Below are 19,901 nucleotides of genomic sequence, written 5' to 3'. Positions count from 1 at the left end.
AGGACGTCAGGAGTGCTCCGATCGCAAAATGGGGATATTCAACATGTTGGATTGTCTTGGCCCGATATCGCAGTGTGTGTTGTGTCCCCCAACCACAAACAAGCACGCAGCCTGCTGAATGTGATGTGCAGCCAATCAGAAAGCAAGGTGATGGACGTACAGAGCGGAAAATAAAATCAAAACAGCTGTTCTGACTCACCAGAAAGTCCGGTGGTCGCGCTGTCTCCACTCCTTTAAAGAACACCTTTTCTTTTTGTATTGTTTTTTTCCCCTCTGTTTTAAGTAGTCCCCAAACTATTTCTGTCTGTTTATTCTGAAATCACGTTTAATCTCGAGAAATTTTGCGAGATTTCCTGTCTGACCTGGGAATATTCGTGTGTGAAATTTGTTTGTGTGTGGTGTGTTGAATTCACCGTGTGGCTGAACACCACACACTGGACGACCAAATCTGTTAGAGCTATGATTTTTTTTAATCTCCACGTGTGTGGTCTCTCAGATTTTGGAAACCTACAGATAATTTTAAAATCCTGCCATGTGAACCAGGCATTAGAGGTGAGTGTGCACGAGGGAGAGAGCGGACGAGTGAATCAGTGAGTGAGTGGGTGAGTGAGTGACAGCACTTGAACGCATCTGTCCGGCAGTTTAGATGCTTTATTTATGATTCTGATGCAGTCTGACAGCAGTCTGTGTCTCCGTGTTGTTGTCCAACAACATTTGGGCTGCGATTGCGCGGGTGTGCATGACTCAGTAGTAGTAGAAGTAGTAGTTTATTTGTCATCTCAACCATGCACAGCAATGTACAGTACGCAGCGAAGCGAAACACCAGTCCGGACTGGATCCACCAGTAGGCAGATCCAGTCCACATTCTACGTGGTCGTTTGGCAGTCATATATGGTTGTCCGACTGTCTGTCCCTCCCGAATGCATTTCGATTATTGCCATTTTTGTCTCGGTCGGCCTGGTTTGTGTGCATTCGTACTGTGTATGACAGGGGTCTAAACAACTATTGAACAGATTTTCCAAAACCTTGGTCAAAAAGGTGGAAACTGGCCAGGAATATGACCTATTAAATTTTAGGGAAGCAACATGAAATTCCAAAAACTTTCACCCAGTTCCTTTTCCCTGATTGCCCTCTGCACCTTATTAAAATGAGTAAATTCAATTTAATTCAATTAATTTAGTTTAAATAGGACCAAATCACAACAAAGTTGTCTCAAGGCGCTTCACACAAGTAAGGTCTAACCTTACCAACCCCTAGAGCAAGCACACAGGTGACAGTGGTAAAGAAAAACTCAGATGATACTGAGGAAGAAACCTCATGCAGACCAGAATGAGTAGTGTATCAAGGTTTAATGCTGTCTAAAAAGACATTATTAAAAGACACATTATTTTGCAAAAAAGAAAAAAAAAACAAACCTCTGCAATGTATTTAAAAAAAAAAATGCAGATTTTATATAAACATCGCATACTGGGGATGCAGAATGAACAGCATGCAAAGACCACTGATATGGATTCTGTTTAAAATAGACTGTTGCCCCTGCAAGAGCACTGCACAGAGCATTTACAATTAGCTACATCATGGGAGTTTGCCTGCATTTTTTTTTTTTTTTTTTTTTTTTTTTTTACAGAGAATGGAAGTTATGCCCAGCAGAAAAGAAAACATGACAGTCTTCACATAAGGAGTTAACCTACTTATCATGATTACAAAAATGACAGTAATCAGGACACACTTTGCAACACAAAATGTCCCCTGTGTGTCGGGGCACATGGTTTGTCTTACATACACACCCACAACAAGCCCTCTGCGGCATCACTTCATTGTAGCTGTGGCCAGAATTTACAGACACATTTTCATCCGTTAAAAAAAAAAAAAAAAAAAAAAAAAAAAATACACACACACACACACACACACACACACACACACACACACACACACACACACACACACACACACACACACACACACACACACACACACACACACACACACACACACACACACACACACACACACACACACGTGTGTCTGTGCATCATTTGGATTTGGACAGAGATCATGTGGTGGACCTACAGTTTCAACATTGTCATGGACACAGCCTCTCTCTCATACACAGACCTATTTCATTGTCAATTTCAATTGTTTTTAACTACATACAGAGTTGTGGACTATTTTGCTTGCCCTCACATAGGTGAGGGCACAAAACAAAGGTGCAGTGTGTTTTTCAACTGCCTCCAAGGTAGACATAAACAGCAGAAAACTCTTTTTACGCAAGCGCTTGGGTTCACACTATATTAATATTGCTCAAGTAATTTCTATGGATCATCTTACAGAAGGTAAAATGCCCAGCTGCATGCATCTGCATAATGCATTTGGATGCCACAAAATTCTGATTTCACCCATTTTGACATACAAAGCCATACATAGCCTGTCCCACCTGAATGAATAAGAACTGAAAACTTCTTACTGCTCCTTTTTGAACATATAATTTGTAATATTTGAACTTTGCTATAATTTTTTTTGTATGTGTTTTGGTAATTTTTCTCATAAATTTGTATTTTTTCTTTTCAATTTTTTAAATGTGTTCAAAATAGGCTAGGCTAAATATATCCCAGCAGTCATAGGGAGTGAGGCAGGGTGTACCCTAGACAGGATGACAGTCTATCACAGGGCCACATATAGACAGACAAACACACCTATGGACAGTTTAATGTTCCCAGTTCACCTCACCCTGCATGTCTTTTGAAGTGGAGGGAGTCCATGAAAACACCAGGAGAACGTGCAAACTCCACCCAGAAAGGACCAGGTGGGACGCGATGCCAGGACCTTCTTGCTGTGAGGCAACAGTGTTAACCACTAAGCTACTGTACTCTCATGAATATCTTTCCAGACGGTAAAAGGTACAGACAGCATGGATGTGTGTAGTCCATAGAGAATTCCAATACAGCAAAATAATAATGATTTCTGGTAATAATTACTTCACTCCACCTCACTATATAAATTCAAACATGCTTCCTTGCCAAGGAGAAAATTTTTAAATTTGTAACTTGAAATGGTAATGTTTGGTGCTTTCAATCACAAAATTAATTGAAATGTAAATTTGGAATATGGTAAATTTTCACTTTAATATTAATAAATGAATCCCAACATATAACAGAATAAATTATACAGTGAAAACAGCCTTTTAATTTCTGCTGCAGATTTGTATTATGTTTGTGGGCTGTTATTATGTTGGTGGGTGTTACACTCTGACTGGTATATCTGTAGTCCCCAAAAGACACCCCTGGCTCATTAAGAGGATAACTCCAACCCCAATGGTCATCAAGACAGGGCCCTTTGTATCAGTTCCCTGGTCCACACTTGTAATCTTCATGCTTTTATCCTGAATTGCTGCAGATCCCACTTACCCAATATGAGCCCCACCATGGTGCTGAGGTAGCCAGTCCCACTTCCAAGGTTTAGGAACGAGAGACCAGGATGGAGATCCAAAGCCTCCATAACCTCAGAATATATACAAGGAGCAGATAGGTGGATGTTTCCATGGCGCCATGCCAAGTCCTAACACCACCAAAGGTATAACTTCAACAACTTTGCTCATATCCAACAATATCATCCTCCATAATAAAACTCCAAAAATTTAAGGTCACATCTGTTGCTATACAAAACAACATCTGAGCTGAAGTACACACAATTTTATGTTGCTCACCTTATAAGCGTTGTCCCGATATTCATCTAGATAATAGTCGGCCCGATCAATAGCTCGAAAAGCCCGCTCCACCAGGTCTGAGCGGATGTAATAAGCCTCCTTCAGGTTGTCAATCAAGTCGTCATTGTCCTCACCAGCGCTCACAGCTCCACCCATCGTGACTGAGGACAGAGAAACAGGTAGATTTCCAGTCAAAAGTGGCCATTCCACTTAATGTGAACATACAGTCATCAGAGTTCTCCCCAGAAAATTTTAGTATAGCGGTGCTGTTGGCAATTATCACCCAAGGCGGCGTGCGTTGCAAGTCATTTTGACTGGTTTTAGATGGATTGAAAGCAAGAATAGACAAAAAATGACACTTATGTTATAATATCAAAGTTCTTTTTTGCATGTTTCTGTCTAAGTTAATAAAATAAATGACACTGAAAAGTTTAAAAACCCATTAATGTTTGATCAATCAATTCAATCAATTTTATTTATATAGTGCCAAATCACAACAAACAGTTGCCCCAAGGCGCTTTATATTGTAAGGCAAGGCCATACAATAATTATGTAAAAACCCCAACGGTCAAAACGACCCCCTGTGAGCAAGCACTTGGCGACAGTGGAAAGGAAAAACTCCCTTTTAACAGGAAGAAACCTCCAGCAGAACCAGGCTCAGGGAGGGGCAGTCTTCTGCTGGGACTGGTTGGGGCTGAGGGAGAGAACCAGGAAAAAGACATGCTGTGGAGGGGAGCAGAGATCAATCACTAATGATTAAATGCAGAGTGGTGCATACAGAGCAAAAGGAGAAACACTCAGTGCATCATGGGAACCCCCCAGCAGTCTAAGTCTATAGCAGCATAACTAAGGGATGGTTCAGGGTCACCTGATCCAGCCCTAACTATAAGCTTTAGCAAAAAGGAAAGTTTTAAGCTTAATCTTAAAAGTAGAGAGGGTGTCTGTCACCTTGATCTGAATTGGGAGCTGGTTCCACAGGAGAGGAGCCTGAAAGCTGAAGGCTCTGCCTCCCATTCTACTCTTACAAACCCTAGGAACTACAAGTAAGCCTGCAGTCTGAGAGCGAAGCGCTCTATTGGGGTGATATGGTACTATGAGGTCCCTAAGATAAGATGGGACCTGATTATTCAAAACCTTATAAGTAAGAAGAAGAATTTTAAATTCTATTCTAGAATTAACAGGAAGCCAATGAAGAGAGGCCAATATGGGTAAGATATGCTCTCTCCTTCTAGTCCCCATTAGTACTCTAGCTGCAGCATTTTGAATTAACTGAAGGCTTTTCAGGGAACTTTTAGGACAACCTGATAATAATGAATTACAATAGTCCAGCCTAGAGGAAATAAATGCATGAATTAGTTTTTCAGCATCACTCTGAGACAAGACCTTTCTAATTTTAGAGATATTGCGTAAATGCAAAAAAGCAGTCCTACATTTTGTTTAATATGCGCATTGAATGACATATCCTGATGAAAAATGACTCCAAGATTTCTCACAGTATTACTAGAGGTCAGGGTAATGCCATCCAGAGTAAGGATCTGGTTAGACACCATGTTTCTAAGATTTGTGGGGCCAAGTACAATAACTTCAGTTTTATCTGAGTTTAAAAGCAGGAAATTAGAGGTCATCCATGTCTTTATGTCTGTAAGACAATCCTGCAGTTTAGCTAATTGGTGTGTGTCCTCTGGCTTCATGGATAGATAAAGCTGGATATCATCTACGTAACAATGAAAATTTAAGCAATGCCGTCTAATAATACTGCCTAGGGGAAGCATGTATAAAGTGAATAAAATTGGTCCTAGCACAGAACCTTGTGGAACTCCATAATTAACCTTAGTCTGTGAAGAAGATTCCCCATTTACATGAACAAATTGTAATCTATTAGATAAATATGATTCAAACCACCGCAGCACAGTGCCTTTAATACCTATGGCATGCTCTAATCTCTGTAATAAAATTTTATGGTCAACAGTATCAAAAGCAGCACTGAGGTCTAACAGAACAAGCACAGAGATGAGTCCACTGTCTGAGGCCATAAGAAGATCATTTGTAACCTTCACTAATGCTGTTTCTGTACTATGATGAATTCTAAAACATGACTGAAACTCTTCAAATAGACCATTCCTCTGCAGATGATCAGTTAGCTGTTTTACAACTACCCTTTAAAGAATTTTTGAGAGAGAAGGAAGGTTGGAGATTGGCCTATAATTAGCTAAGATAGCTGGGTCAAGTGATGGCTTTTTAAGTAATGGTTTAATTACTGCCACCTTAAAAGCCTGTGGTACATAGCCAACTAATAAAGATAGATTGATCATATTTAAGATCGAAGCGTTAAATAATGGTAGGGCTTCCTTGAGCAGCCTGGTAGGAATGGGATGGTTATGAGTAATTTTTTCTCTAATAGTTAAAATTTTATTAGCAAAGAAAGTCATGAAGTCATTACTAGTTAACGTTAAAGGAATACTCGGCTCAAAAGAGCTCTGACTCTTTGTCAGCCTGGCTACAGTGCTGAAAAGAAACCTGGGGTTGTTCTTATTTTCTTCAATTAGTGATGAGTAGTAAGATGTCCTAGCTTTACGGAGGGCTTTTTTTTATAGAGCAACAGACTCTTTTTCCAGGCTAAGTGAAGATCTTCACTGCACTGTCACCACTGTCACCTGTGTGAAGCACTGTGTTGGTATATGGCATTAGAGAACATAAAGAAGGAATCATATCCTTAAACCTGGTTACAGCGCTTTCTGAAAGACTTCTAGTGTAATGAAACTTAATCCCCACTGCTGGGTAGTCCATCAGAGTAAATGTAAATGTTATTAAGAAATGATCAGACAGAAGGGAGTTTTCAGGGAATACTGTTAAGTCTTCAATTTCCATACCATAAGTCAGAACAAGATCTAAGATATGATTAAAGTGGTGGGTGGACTCATTTACATTTTGAGCAAAGCCAATTGAGTCTAATAATAGATTAAATGCAGTGTTGAGGCTGTCATTCTCAGCATCTGTGTGGATGTTAAAATCCATTGATGTACATAACATTTGCTCTCCTCTTCAAAAATGACACACTGTACCTTTAATCCAGTAAGACAGGCAGTGTTTTTCTGTCATGTTGAGAGTTTAGTTTTTCTTTTTAACATTTCTGAGTGGGATTGCATACTTTAAAAAAAAAACAATATAACCTCTAATTGTCTTGTTTGAACAACAGCTAAACCTGGACTGATTTGATTGTCATATCAGAATACAATTTATTGCAAAGTAAGTTCTCACATACAAATAATTTGATCTGGTATCATTAGTGTATAAAACAACAATAACAAAAAGAAAACGAAAAAATACTTCTGCAAGAAGTAAATTTACTCTTTTAAAGATGAAGCCCTGGATAGAAAAACTTTCTGAATCAGTTTTTCACACTTTACTGTTTCACTGAAGCTGTGTGGTGAAGATGATCATTGATTAAAATTGCTTCACTGCTTTTTTACAGTATGTAGCGTCTGCTGTTCACACCTCTCTCTCTTGCTAAATAAATAACTGGTCAAATACTATTTTGAAAAACTTGTCAATGAATCCCCTAGACGCCAGTCAGTTGAGTCTGTAGAAACACCTCTTCGAATGCTTGCATTATTGTTCTCTTTTACAGCATATGGTAATTCACACTTGGAAACTAGAACTGAAGTGACATTCACTGAAAGATGATTGGTTAAAACATTTCAAAATGCACCTGTATTGCTTTGCATTTTGACTTTCAGTCGAATAAAATACAAATTTTTCCCGTCATATATTTCATCATTGAAGTTTTCTTAAGAATAGTATTAAAATGAGGAGTCCTCACTTCTTCTCATTACTCGCACTAAATTGCCCCATCCCAACTTTTTGGAATGTGTTGCAGGCTTGAAATGCAGGAATGGATGGATATTAACAAATTAAATTAAGTTGCCCACACAAAACATGACATATTTTGGGTTCATACAGTCTGCAATGAAATAGAACTCAAAGTCAATGTTGGAATCACTGTGGATTTTTGTTTGCATTTTCCATATCATCCCAACTTTTTTCTGATCTAGTGTTGTATCATGGCAGTTTTGTGGACTAGTGTACCTGCCAAGATGAGGCAGTATAGTTGTGTGGACATTTTCCAGGTCACACATCGTTGGCTGTACCATAATTGATGTATGCATATCTGACTGCACAAAGAAGGTACCAAAAAGTATTGTTTCCAGGCCCCTGGCAAGTTTCCTTTTTCATCCTTTGTTCAAAACAAAAGCAATGTCCTAGAGTTGATAAAGTAGAATTTGTGTGTGTGTGTGCTACTCTGAACTGAATGGTTATAAAGGAGAGTCTCTTTCATCTGGATTCAGGATCTGATCACCACTATGGACAGCTGGGTTTCAGAAAGTCATAATGATGTGTGTGCCTGTACTTACTCTTGATTTGTAAACTGGACAGATAATCAACTCCAGATCATTCTTCGGAAATGCATCCCAAAAATTCACAGCCTTCAGAGGTAAGATTATCTAAATACAAACTACTGACCAAGCAGGTCACATTAGGCATCTGAACAAAAAGGACATTGAATGTTTGGAGGAGCAGGACATCACAATTATTAACTCAACTGATAAACTGAACACATTTTCAAACAGGAATACATACTTTATACAATCCCTACCTCTGTAACTCTGATCTTTGTAATTACTGTGTAATGTGGTGATTGTTTTATTTACAGTATTACTTGTACTGTGATCACAAAGGATAATGTAATCATGCCTTATCTATCTGTGCATGATAACCCTGAAATTGGGAACAGATTTTGACTACATTTGGTGAAGATACAGCCCATGGGTCAGGCAAATACAACCCCAATTCCAATGAAGTTGGGACGTTGTGTAAAATGAAAATAAAAACAGAATACAATGATTTGTAAATCCTCTTCAACCTATATTCAATTGAATACACCACAAAGACAAGATATTTAATGTTCAAATAAACTTTGTTTTTGTGCAAATATTTGCTCATTTTGAAATGGATGCCTGCAACACATTTCAAAAAGTTGGAACGGGGCAACAAAAGACTGGGAGAGTTGATGAATGCTCAAAGAACACCTGTTTGGAAACAGGTGAGTGTCATGATTGGGTATTAAAGGAGTACCCCCCCCCCCCTTCAAAAAGAAAAAAACAAAAAACAGGGACAGTGGTATGTTTACCACTGTGTTACATCACCTTTCCTTCTAACAACACTCAATAAGCATTTGGGAACTGAGGACACTAATCAGGGGTTGAAATACATTTTTTATACTACTTGCACTGGTGCTAGTAACAAAAAAATTACTTGCACCAAAAAAGTTACTTGCACAACCAAAAGTCAGTCTTATATCAACCTTAAAACTCCTCCTCTGATGTGTCAGACTCTTCCTCTCTGGAGAGAGTTTGAGGGGAAAGCAGAAGCAGCGGCAGACATTTTTCTTTTCATGCGCGCGCGCGAGCGAATCGTCCATGAAGATTATTTTATTTATTAACTACACAGATGTATAATAAAACAAATGGTGACTGGTTTATAACACAATTATGACAGAGTTTGAGGAGAGAGCGAGCGAAGAACCGCAGCAGCAGCCAGTTTTTTTTTCCACATGCGTGCGCGAACTAATCGTCCGTGAAGATAATTTTATTAACTACACAGATGTATAATAAAACAAATGGTGACTGGTTTATAACACAATGATGACAGAGTTTGAGGGGAGAGAGAGCGAGGAACCGTAGCAGCAGCCAGTTTTTTCTTTTCTTTTCTTTGTTTACATGTGCGCACGCAAATGGGACAGGAGGCCCTCAAACTGGAGCTCCTGCAGCTCCAGTTATTTGTAAGGCTGCCACAAATGACTATTTTGATAGTCGACTAGTCAACGATTATTTTTGCGATTAGTCGACTAGTTGGATCATACCTAATTTCCTAAATTAAGGCCTGCAGCATTTTCAGAGAAACGTCAGGGGATGAAAACATGAACACTTCATTTACATCAATCATTGAGAAATACAAACAGTGTGGTACTTTATAGTAAATCTGTGTCAGGTAGGCAGTTCTCAAAAACTAAACGTCCATGCTGGAAGGAGACAAGTGAGAGAAGCCACCAAGACACAACTCTGGAAGAACGTTTGGCTTCTGTGAGTGGAGAAAATGGGAATAGTGCAACATTTTTATTTTTATTTTCATCTTCATTTTACATATAGTCCCAATTTTTTCTGATTTGTGGTTGTTTCTGTTGCATTTCTGAAATTACAAAACTGCTATAATGAAAAGTGTGAACATTTTATTGTGTTTTAAAACTTTGTGGAGCAAATGCAAACACCAAACTCTTATAAAGAAGGAAAAAAAAATACACGGACAAGTGCAGGAAAACTTTGATATAAACTGAACAAAACAATGCAGGCTGATTTGGCTCCCCATATTTTTTGTATAAATAAATCAGAATAAAATAAGAGGTAACTCACTTTGAAATGAATAAAACATATAGCTGCAGCTCATAATAACTGTGAAAAATAAAAATCAGCAGCTTGTATTTTTATTCTGACTCAAGTTCATTTTAGTGTGATGAAGTCATTTTTAAAAGTCATTTTTCTTTCTCCTTGTCAGTCACATTTTGTGCTTAAACACTACATTAAGCTTAAGATTGAATAAATACATACCTTTGGAAAATAACAGCTGTTAAAGTTCAGAGTTCTCACCTGCTTTATGTGATCTGTGCCTCTGGACATCACTGCACAGCTTCTCCACATCAGGGTTTTTTAAGCCCGTATATGTGTAATTTTTGCTCAGTTCATTTAGTATTCTCATTTTTTAAGAATGCTTTAAAGATATTTGACCGTTTGTTTCCTCTCATGATCTCATAAATTCAGTATATGACACGCACATGGTGTGAACAGGTCGGTGCCATCAGAACCGCGCGGGTAGAGAAAGTGGAAGGAGAAGTAAAGGCAGCTCCACGGTTTGGTTTTGTTGTGTTTTTTTTTTTTTAACATGTTCTCTCGGGTTAAAATCCTCTCTCTGTTCCGCGCTCGCTGTGTCAAGTGCACTGATGGTTGTCAGCAGAATAACGTCTCGTGCCTCCGTTCAGGAATCTCCCTCCCTCCCTCGCTCGCAGTCTGCAGCCAGTTGACTCCGCACACACGCACGCACGCACACACACAGCTTTGGTGGTAAACTGCGCATTTCAGGCGGCTTTGGACAAGACAGCCAGTTTTCATCGGCCGACTTTCCCAAAATTTGAACGTCCAAATGATGGCAGGACGGCTCACTGCCTAAAACTATGAATTGAGAGAATAAATTTGTTGTCAACGGCTCCAACAGTCGACGTAATCGTGATCAGTCGACTAGTCGTGGCAGCCCGAGTTATTTGCAGCTCCTGCAGCAAATAATGAAACTCCCCGAATTGGGAACGTCTCATGAGGATGTTGTGAACCCAGGGATGGCGCCGCTGGCGACGTTTGTCAGCTTTCCACAACAAATAGAGCACAGCAACTCACTCCGTGTGTGAGAGTCATAAAATGCAGGGAAGACGAAGACAACACACTGGAAATTTTTTTCCTTATTTATTCCTTTATTGGTTCCTTCTACTGGTGCTTATAGTTGATAAAACTTGGATAAAGTTACTTGCACCAGTGCTAGTGCAGTATAAAATTACGTGCACTGCTCGAATATACGTGCACAAACTAGCACGTGCACATACTAATTCAACCACTGCTAATTGTTGAAGCTTTGTAGGTGGAATTCTTTCCCATTCTTGCTTGATGTCCAACTTCTGTTGTTCAACAGACTGGGGTCTCCGTTGTCTTCATAATGTGCCACACATTTTCAATGGGTGACAGGTCTGGACCGCAGGCAGACCAGTTTAGTACCTGTCCTCTTTTACTACAAAGCCACGCTGTTGTATCATGTTCAGGATGTGGCTTGGCATTGTTTTGCTGAAATAAGCAGGGATGTCCCTGAAAAAGACGGTGCTTGCACCGTGTCGAACTCAAAGTTCTTGTTCGACACGGTGGCAACACTTATTCATGGACAACCACCTGTAGTTCGCTCTCCTTTTACAGCACAAGATTTCCTGGATTACTTTGAGAAGAAAATAGAAGACATTAGGTTAAACATATCCCAGCATGCCTTAACCCAGCCACTACACCATGCTATTGAGGTGGGTGCCACTACTGAGGTATTACATAGATTTACAGAATTTGATAGTATCTCACTAGACATGCTGACATCAACAAAAAGCACAACCTGTTTATTTGATCCTATACCAACAAAACTGTTTAAGGACCTGTGGCCCACTCTTGGGCCGACTGTGCTGGAAATTATTAATCTTTCTTTAACTTCTGGATCTGTTCCTAAACGTTTCAAATCTGCAGTGATTAAACCATTACTTAAGAAACCTAATCTTGACCCTAGTCTATTGAAAAACTATCGGCCGATATCAAATCTATCATCATAAAACAGTCAGATTCTGTGGAGACTTTCAAGTCCAGACTTAAGACGCACTTCTTTTCCCTTTCATATGGCTAGCATACTGGTACAGTTTTGTTTTACACTTTTTACTCTTTTAATTCATTTTATTAGTAATTGGAGCGGGCCGCGGCCTCAATGTTACCTAAATTCTGGGTCTTTTAGTGAAGCTTATGACTAGTGGCCGGCGATCACCTTAGTATTTCTTCTGTTTTTCTTGTTGATTAATGCTGTCAAATTATACAGTATTTTTTGTCTTTCTGATGCCTGATTCTGTTTTTTTTTTCCTGTTTAAGGTGCAACTCCATCCAGAGATGGGAGTTGTATTTGCATTGGCGACCCTCCTGTCCTGTGCACCAACAGCATTTCTTGTATATTCGTCCATGAATTGTTCTGTAATTTATGTCTGTAGCATGGCCCAAGCAGAGTGTTACCCCTTTGAGTCTGGTCTGCTTGAGGTTTCTTCCTCAGAGGGAGTTTTTCCTTACCACTGTTGCTCTGGGGGTTGGTAAGGTTAGACCTTACCTGTGTGAAGCACCTTGAGGCAACTCTGTTGTGATTTGGCGCTATATAAATGAAAATAAATTGAAATTGAAAACCGAAAATTGCTTGTATGGCAGCATGTGTTGCTCCAAAACCTGGATGTACCTTTCAGCATTGATGGTGCCATCACAGATGTGTAAGTTGCCCATGCCATGGGCACTAACACACCCCTATACCATGACAGATGCTGGCTTTTGAACTTTGCTCTGGTAACCATCTGGATGCTCTTTTTCCTCTTTTGTACAGAGGACACAATGTCCATGATTTCCAAAAACAATCTGAAATGTGGACTCATCAGACCACAGCACACGTTTCCACTTTGCGTCTGTCCATTTCAAATGAGCTTGGGCCCAGAGAAGGCGGCAGCGTTTCTGGATGTTGCTGATGCATGGCTTTCGCTTTGCATGGTAGAGTTTTAACTTGCACTTGTAGATGTAGCGACAAACTATGCTAACTGACAATGGTTTTCTGAAGTGTTCCTGAGCCCACGCGGTAAGATCCTTTACACAATGATGGTGGTTTTAATGCAGTGCCACCTGAGGGATCGAAGGTCACGGGCATTCAATGGTGGTTTTCGGCCTTGCCGCTTACTTGTAGAAAGTTCTCCAGATTCTCTGAATCTTCTGAATATATTATTGACTGTAGATGATGGAATCCCTAAATTCCTTGCAACTGAACGTTGAGAAATATTGTTCTTAAACTGTTTTATTATTTTTTTATTACTATTTTTTCATGCAGTTGTTCACAAAGTGGTGATCCTCGCCCCATCTTTGCTTGTGAACAGCTGAGCCTTTTGGAACACACACCTGTTTCCAATTAACCTGTTCACCTGTGGAATTTTCCAAACAGGTGTTCTCTGAGCATTCATCAACTTTCCCAGTCTTTTGATGTCCCTGTCCCAGCTTTTTTGAAACATGTTGCAGGCATCCATTTCAAAATGAGCAAATATTTACACAAAAACAATAAAGTTTATCAGTTTGAACATTAAATATCTTGTCTTTGTGGAGTATTCAATTGAATATGGGTTGAAAAGGATTTGCAAGTCATTATATTCTGTTTTTATTCACATTTTACACAACATCCCAACTTCACTGCAATTGGGGTTGTAGATCCTTATCTCATGATATTACAAAGATAAATACATATGCTATTAATCTCAGCTCACATAATGTTTTATCTTTAAAAACTCTCTGATATGGCTTGGCCATTATTGCCCCAGTTGGATGTATGTGGTGTCTGAATGCACTTTATACTCATAATCATGCAGACTAAGTTTTTCTTAATTTGTTATGCATCGTGATTAATACTATCCTCACTATTAGAGCTCTACCAATATATCAACTGGCCGATAATATCAACTGTTATATAACGGCTGAGTGGATTCTTGTCATTTGATTGGTGCTTTGTATGTCACACGACATGGATTAATTCATCCCATTTGTGTTGCATTGCATTCAGAGTGCGGCTTGGTTCCATTTTGAGTGCAAATTTGGTTCCATATGTTTGGTACCATTGCACTCTCACGTGTCTCACACATGTGCGCACATCCTCGTGCACGCGCACGCATACTCGTGCACGCCGCGCACACACATACTCGTGCACGAGTATGTGCGCGCCCACGCATGCTCGTGCACATGCACCCACACATGCGCGCGCACGCACACACAAAACCAATCCACTGTGCTGCCTGGAGGTTGTTAGCAGGAAGAGAGAACAAAAGCTGGACTCATTTCTGACATTACTTTTTTTTTCGCTGCACTGAGAACGTATATTTTTGTTGTTCATGCACGCACAAGTGCCGACCAGGTTGCGTGTGTGTGCGCGCGTGGGGGGGGGACACGACTCTCCTGAGACATAATTTGAGCTAATTGACACTGTTAATTCTTGTAAGACACACAAACACACAAAACAAATCCACTGTGCTGTCTGTTAGCAGGAAGAGAAAGAAAACCTGGACTCATTTCTGATGTGACTTTTTTTTTTTTGCGGCACTGAGGAGGTCCACAGCTTGACCGAGCCGGTTGCGTGTGCGCGCGCATGCACGAGACAGCGGCATGATGATTTGATTGAGTTAACTGACGCTGCCACACACACACACACACACACACACACACTAAATCCAAAGTCGTCTGGATGCATGAAGAGCTGCTAACATGAAACGCTGATGTGATTTTTGGCTGGACTGAAGAACTACACAAAGTCTTTTTTAATTTTTTTTTTTATGGAAGTCCGAAGTCAGTACACAGCATCACTGGACTACACGTCACAGTGTAACACCAAAATGTAAGTCCCTTTTCTGTTGTTTACAAATTAATAAAATATAAAATGACAAGGATCTATTTTAGCCATTATATAAAACAAATAATGAATGTTTTTACATTCTTTCAATGGTACGAATATTTAATTCGATGAAAGCTGGAACATACCATTCAACGATTATAGGTTTTTCACAAACATATCAGTATCAGCATTAATTCTGCAGATATGAAAACTTTTATTTTACTGAATAAATGATGCAGAAAAACAATTTGGCTTTCGGAAATTGTGCCATTACATAGTTGTCCAGCAGAGGCTACTGTGACAGCATTGTGTGCCATGCTTTCAAGCATGGCTAAAACCCCCATCACCCCTTGGTCACATTAGCTACAACAAACAGAGGAAACACGACCAGCTGCCGTTCATTTTAGTGGGTGTTTTCCAGTAACAACAGACAAGTGGTAGCTATACCACCAGTTAGGTAGGTCCAAAACAGATGAGAAGTCTATTTTATGCTGAGTGATGTGACACAGCGACTGCCAGTCCAAGTGTTGGTAGTGTGATGTATTTTGGTCGGATGTTGGTTATACTTATAGTTATATAATAAAGTTCATGTTTAAAGTGTAAAACCTCACGTCTCGATTACAGTTCTTTGTCATAAGAGTTTGATCATGAAGTGTTAGGAATCACTGCTATTTTATGTATATACTGGACATGGTTCAAGTACTGAGTTACATTTTACTGACATAGAAGCCAAAAAAAATAAACGTTCTTATAACACAATAAAAATACTGTTTCTAGCTGAACAAAATACTTAGCAATATATAATCGAAAGAATTAATACAAAATCTTTATCCAAGAAAAGGTTATGTGAACTTATGAGACAGACCTATGAGACAGCAGTCTCACCATAGGTTACTTAAACTAAATTCGTCAAAACATATGAACTTATTTTCTTGAAATTCTACAATATTCTTAACATTTTAGTCCTGTCTCAGCTCAGACAGTGCCATATGGTAGAGATGCAATGTATTTCATTGCGAGAAGCCATGCTTGCATCAACTCTATTCGAAGCTAAATTTTGTAGTGATTTTCAACTTTGCTTGTTTGTTATTTGGTAATGATTTTCTTAGACAAATTGTAATGGAATGCCTAAAAACTGGAGTTTTGAAATTTCAAATATGGTTTGTGAGTTCCATGCAAACCTTTTGGGTGCCTATATAAATAGAAGATGTATAACGGCAAAATAGGTGGCACTGTCCAAAATTTTTAACTCAAAAAAAAAAAAACCCCCAGCAATTTCATGCGATTTTCACCATATATCAGTACTTTTTTGAATAACAACATATTTTCAAGACTACAGAAAGGTTATAGATCGAAAGCCTACTATTTTCTGCTAATAATCCCACAAAAATGAAGCAGATATCTAAAAAATTGGTTTCCTGAGATTTTTTTCACGCCCATGTCAATAAAATGTAACTCAATGCTTGAAGCTTGTCAATGGCAGGTACGTCAGTATCCTAAATTTTTAAGCCCCAATACTGATATCGGTATCAGCTACAGACGGTTGCCCAGTTCCGGATTTTTAAAGTCCCGCTATATGGAGTCATAATGCAACTGAATGTCCTTTAATTGTGTATTGCTGTATTGGGTATTTGGGTGTTATTTAGCTGAAAAAGTCTGGGTGGAGTAGCGCTTCTACTTAAAGTGTGAAGCCACATTATGTGTGGTGCAAACATTTGCCAGAAATGGATCACTTTTGCCGGTTCTGGATCACGACACTCTGGGGGCATTCCTGGCATCTGCCTCGAGCCCTTCTAATGCAGAATGATACACACTGTGCCCGAGAATGTGTTTTGGACACAAAATAGAAATTATACTTATTAAATGAGAATTTACTTAGTTTCAATAGGCGCCGTTATACGTTTTTACAAGCAAAAAAAGAAGTGTGGAGGTGAGATTTCTTCCGAATTAAAAAGTAAAAGCCCCCACATTCATGCCCATTTGTGATGTTGAGATGACCCCCAAAGTCCACATGACTCACAAGTACTGACACGAGGCTGCTGCTTCAGTGATCCGCAACTGGCAAATTTTCGCATCGGAGATAGATGCGTGAAGCAATTAAACAGCAAGACATAACACACTGACATTTTCTACCCAAGTAAGTAAGTATTTTCCCACTCTAGAACCAAAAACACTGAATGGCTAACTCACCTTTGCTACGTTTTAGAGATCGTTATTTTCAAACTTGCAGGAATGAGTGAGTGAGAAAATGTGCGCACACTGCAGACACCGGGATGTTTTGATTCCTCTGCTGATCACAAGGATGGCTGGATCCGGTCGAGCTTGTCGCCGTTTGTAGACAAAACATCAGTCTTTCCATTGGTACCAAGTATTAGCTTATTCGTGCTGATTACGAGAAACGGCGGTGCAACTACTACAGCAGTGATCCGGAACTGGGCAAGTGACTGTACTCCCCCAAAAAATCCTTATCTGTGGGGCTCTACTCCCCAGCATGATGCATCAGATTAAAAAGATGTCAACACTATCACACATCGCTATTGCGCTTCTGGGCAAGCCAAAACAACACTACAGAACCTGAGCAGTGGTCAGGAGGAACAGAGGTGACAGGGTGCACTGTGGGCCAACTGCTGGCCAGACCCACTGGGGCCCCGTAAAAGAACAAAGAAAACAAATTTCAGTGTCTGTGTTCTGTTACTGCTTCGTGTGGTGACACAGACTATCTGTAATGTTGTTAAGGGGGGGACTGTCTTTGGATGAACTTAAGAATGACTTTCAGGAAAGAGAATCATTGTAATATGTTGACATATTGTGATAAAGCTGTTGTTGATCCTAACCCGACGGTGGCGCTGCAGTCAAACCTGCAACAAAACTATTTGGTTCAGTAGTCGAGTTAGGCTGCACACTTACCGCAAAACAGTGGTGTTTACAGTTTGCAATTAATTAAATTAGTCAATAACTGTTTTGATATAATTTGACTTTTACGTATTATGTTTAATCTTGAACGGGCCCGCAGTGACGTCAAAATTTAGCGTTAATATTGCGCCTGGTGTTTGCGCCACTCAGCCACGATCAAACAACACTCACCGTCACCCTTGTTGAGTATTAACGACAACATATTCAGATATTAAACCTCCAACGTGCTGACAGGGCCAAAACGGACACATTAGCCGTCTTTTAAATAACAAACAATCGAGACAACAGCCACGTAGTTAGCTTAAAGCTAGCCGTCCTCGTGCGTCCGAACTGAGCTGTGATAAATCTGCTGCTTTACCTGTGAAAGTGATTGATGCTGTTCTTTGTTTAGTGGGAGTTTTCCTTTCTGTCCAGCTTTATGTGGTAGAGGATCCAGCATCCAGAAACACACTGCTGAATGTAAACATTCGGCCAGCTGACGTTCTGACGTCATACGTAACGTACGCTAAGCCAGGAGCAGAGTTTGGCCTACTTTCTGTCCCAACTTAAACTCTGCTTTGTCTTATTAAGGAAGACAGCACAAGGAATTCCGTTTGTGTGGCTTTGTTTTTTTTTAATTTGCACAAAAGTCATGAAGTTACAGTGCAGTTACAGTATTCACAGCGCTTCACTTTTTCCACATTTTGTTATGAAATTCATTTCCCCCTCAAAATTCTACACACAGTACCCCATAATGACAATGTGGAAAAAAAGTTTTTTTTTTAAGATTTTTGCTAATTTATTAAAAATGAAAAAAACTAAGAAATCACATGTACATAAGGAGTCATATAAACGCAACACTGTTTTTTTCTCCGATTTTTCATGAGCTGAACTTAAAGATTTCTATTTAAGACCTATTTCTCTCAAATATTGTTGACAAATCTGTCTAAATCTGTTTTAGTGATCACTTCTCCTTTGCTGAGATAATCCATCCCACCTCACAGTGGTGTGACATATCAAGATGCTGATTAGACAGCATGGTTATGCACAGGTGTGCCTTAGACTGGCCCCAATGAAAGGCCATTCTGAAATGTGCAGTTTTGCTTCAATGGGGGAGTCTGGGGGGGAGTGTGTATGTCAGAAAACCAGTCAGTATGTGGTGTGACCACCATATGTCTCACGCAGTGCAACACATCCCCTTCGCATAGAGTTGATCAGCAGCCAGATGCAATCAACTGTGAGCATTTGCCCACTCAAGTCGGTTACGACGACGAACTGCAGTCAGGTCGAGACCCTGATGAGGATGATGAGCATGCAGATGAGCTTCCCTGAGACGGTTTCTAACAGTTTGTGCAGAAATTATGTGCTTCTGCAAACCCATTGTTGCAGCAGCTGTCCAGGTGTCCAGTCTCAGATGATCTTGGAGGTGAACATGCTGGATGTGGAGGTCCGGTGTTGCCAACCGAACGGCACCCCCCTAAACATTGGTCCACCCTGCCTTCACTGCGCTTAAAATGAATACTTTCTGGATGCATTGTATGCCATTATTCGAAACACTCTAACACTCTGTGTTGTAGGACATAAAATCAGATCTATGCTGTTGATATCACAAACACTAAGGGCCCCTTCACACATAACATGACATTAGGCAAAAAACAGAAACCGGGAGAAAATCCAGGAACAAAAAGACAAAATGGGGAAATGCAAAACTTTCCACCTGGTGTTCGGAGGGACACATGGTTGGACAGGTGTGCACGATACAGCGGCAATGATTTCGTACACAGTTGTGCACATGCATGAACACAGTGTGAGCAGCTGCAGCATGTGGCACCACATCACGCAGCTGCTGTGGAGAAAAAACAAACAAACAAAAAAAACGCACACCAATACAAGTATGAATCTTCTGTTCCTCTGACAGACATACAGTCATGAAATGACATGATGAAACAGAGCACACTTATTATGTCCACATCTGCTGGCTCCGTGTGTCCAGCCCGCCCTGTGTGTGTGCCCA

The 19,901-nt window shown here is 39.9% G+C and overlaps 1 protein-coding gene across 1 annotated transcript in view; it reads right to left on the bottom strand.

Moving 5' to 3' along the window:
• Positions 1–18,421, bottom strand: part of LOC117512125 (protein-L-isoaspartate O-methyltransferase domain-containing protein 2) — a 31,912-nt gene extending 13,491 nt beyond the window's left edge. Inside the window, exons 1-3 of the mRNA XM_034172100.1 lie at positions 18,267–18,421; positions 3,704–3,864; positions 3,405–3,555 (exon numbers count right to left, since the gene is read on the bottom strand). Coding sequence (XP_034027991.1) covers positions 3,405–3,555; positions 3,704–3,859 — 307 coding nt within the window. The 5' untranslated portion in view covers positions 3,860–3,864; positions 18,267–18,421. The remainder of the gene's footprint in view (positions 1–3,404; positions 3,556–3,703; positions 3,865–18,266) is intronic.
• Positions 18,422–19,901: the final 1,480 nt, after the last annotated feature.

Source organism: Thalassophryne amazonica, chromosome 6, assembly GCF_902500255.1.
Source record: "Thalassophryne amazonica chromosome 6, fThaAma1.1, whole genome shotgun sequence".
Classification (NCBI taxonomy): Eukaryota; Metazoa; Chordata; class Actinopteri; order Batrachoidiformes; family Batrachoididae; genus Thalassophryne; species Thalassophryne amazonica.
The sequence above is the reverse complement of the archived record's forward strand: the minus strand, read 5'-3'. Positions and strand labels throughout refer to the sequence as shown.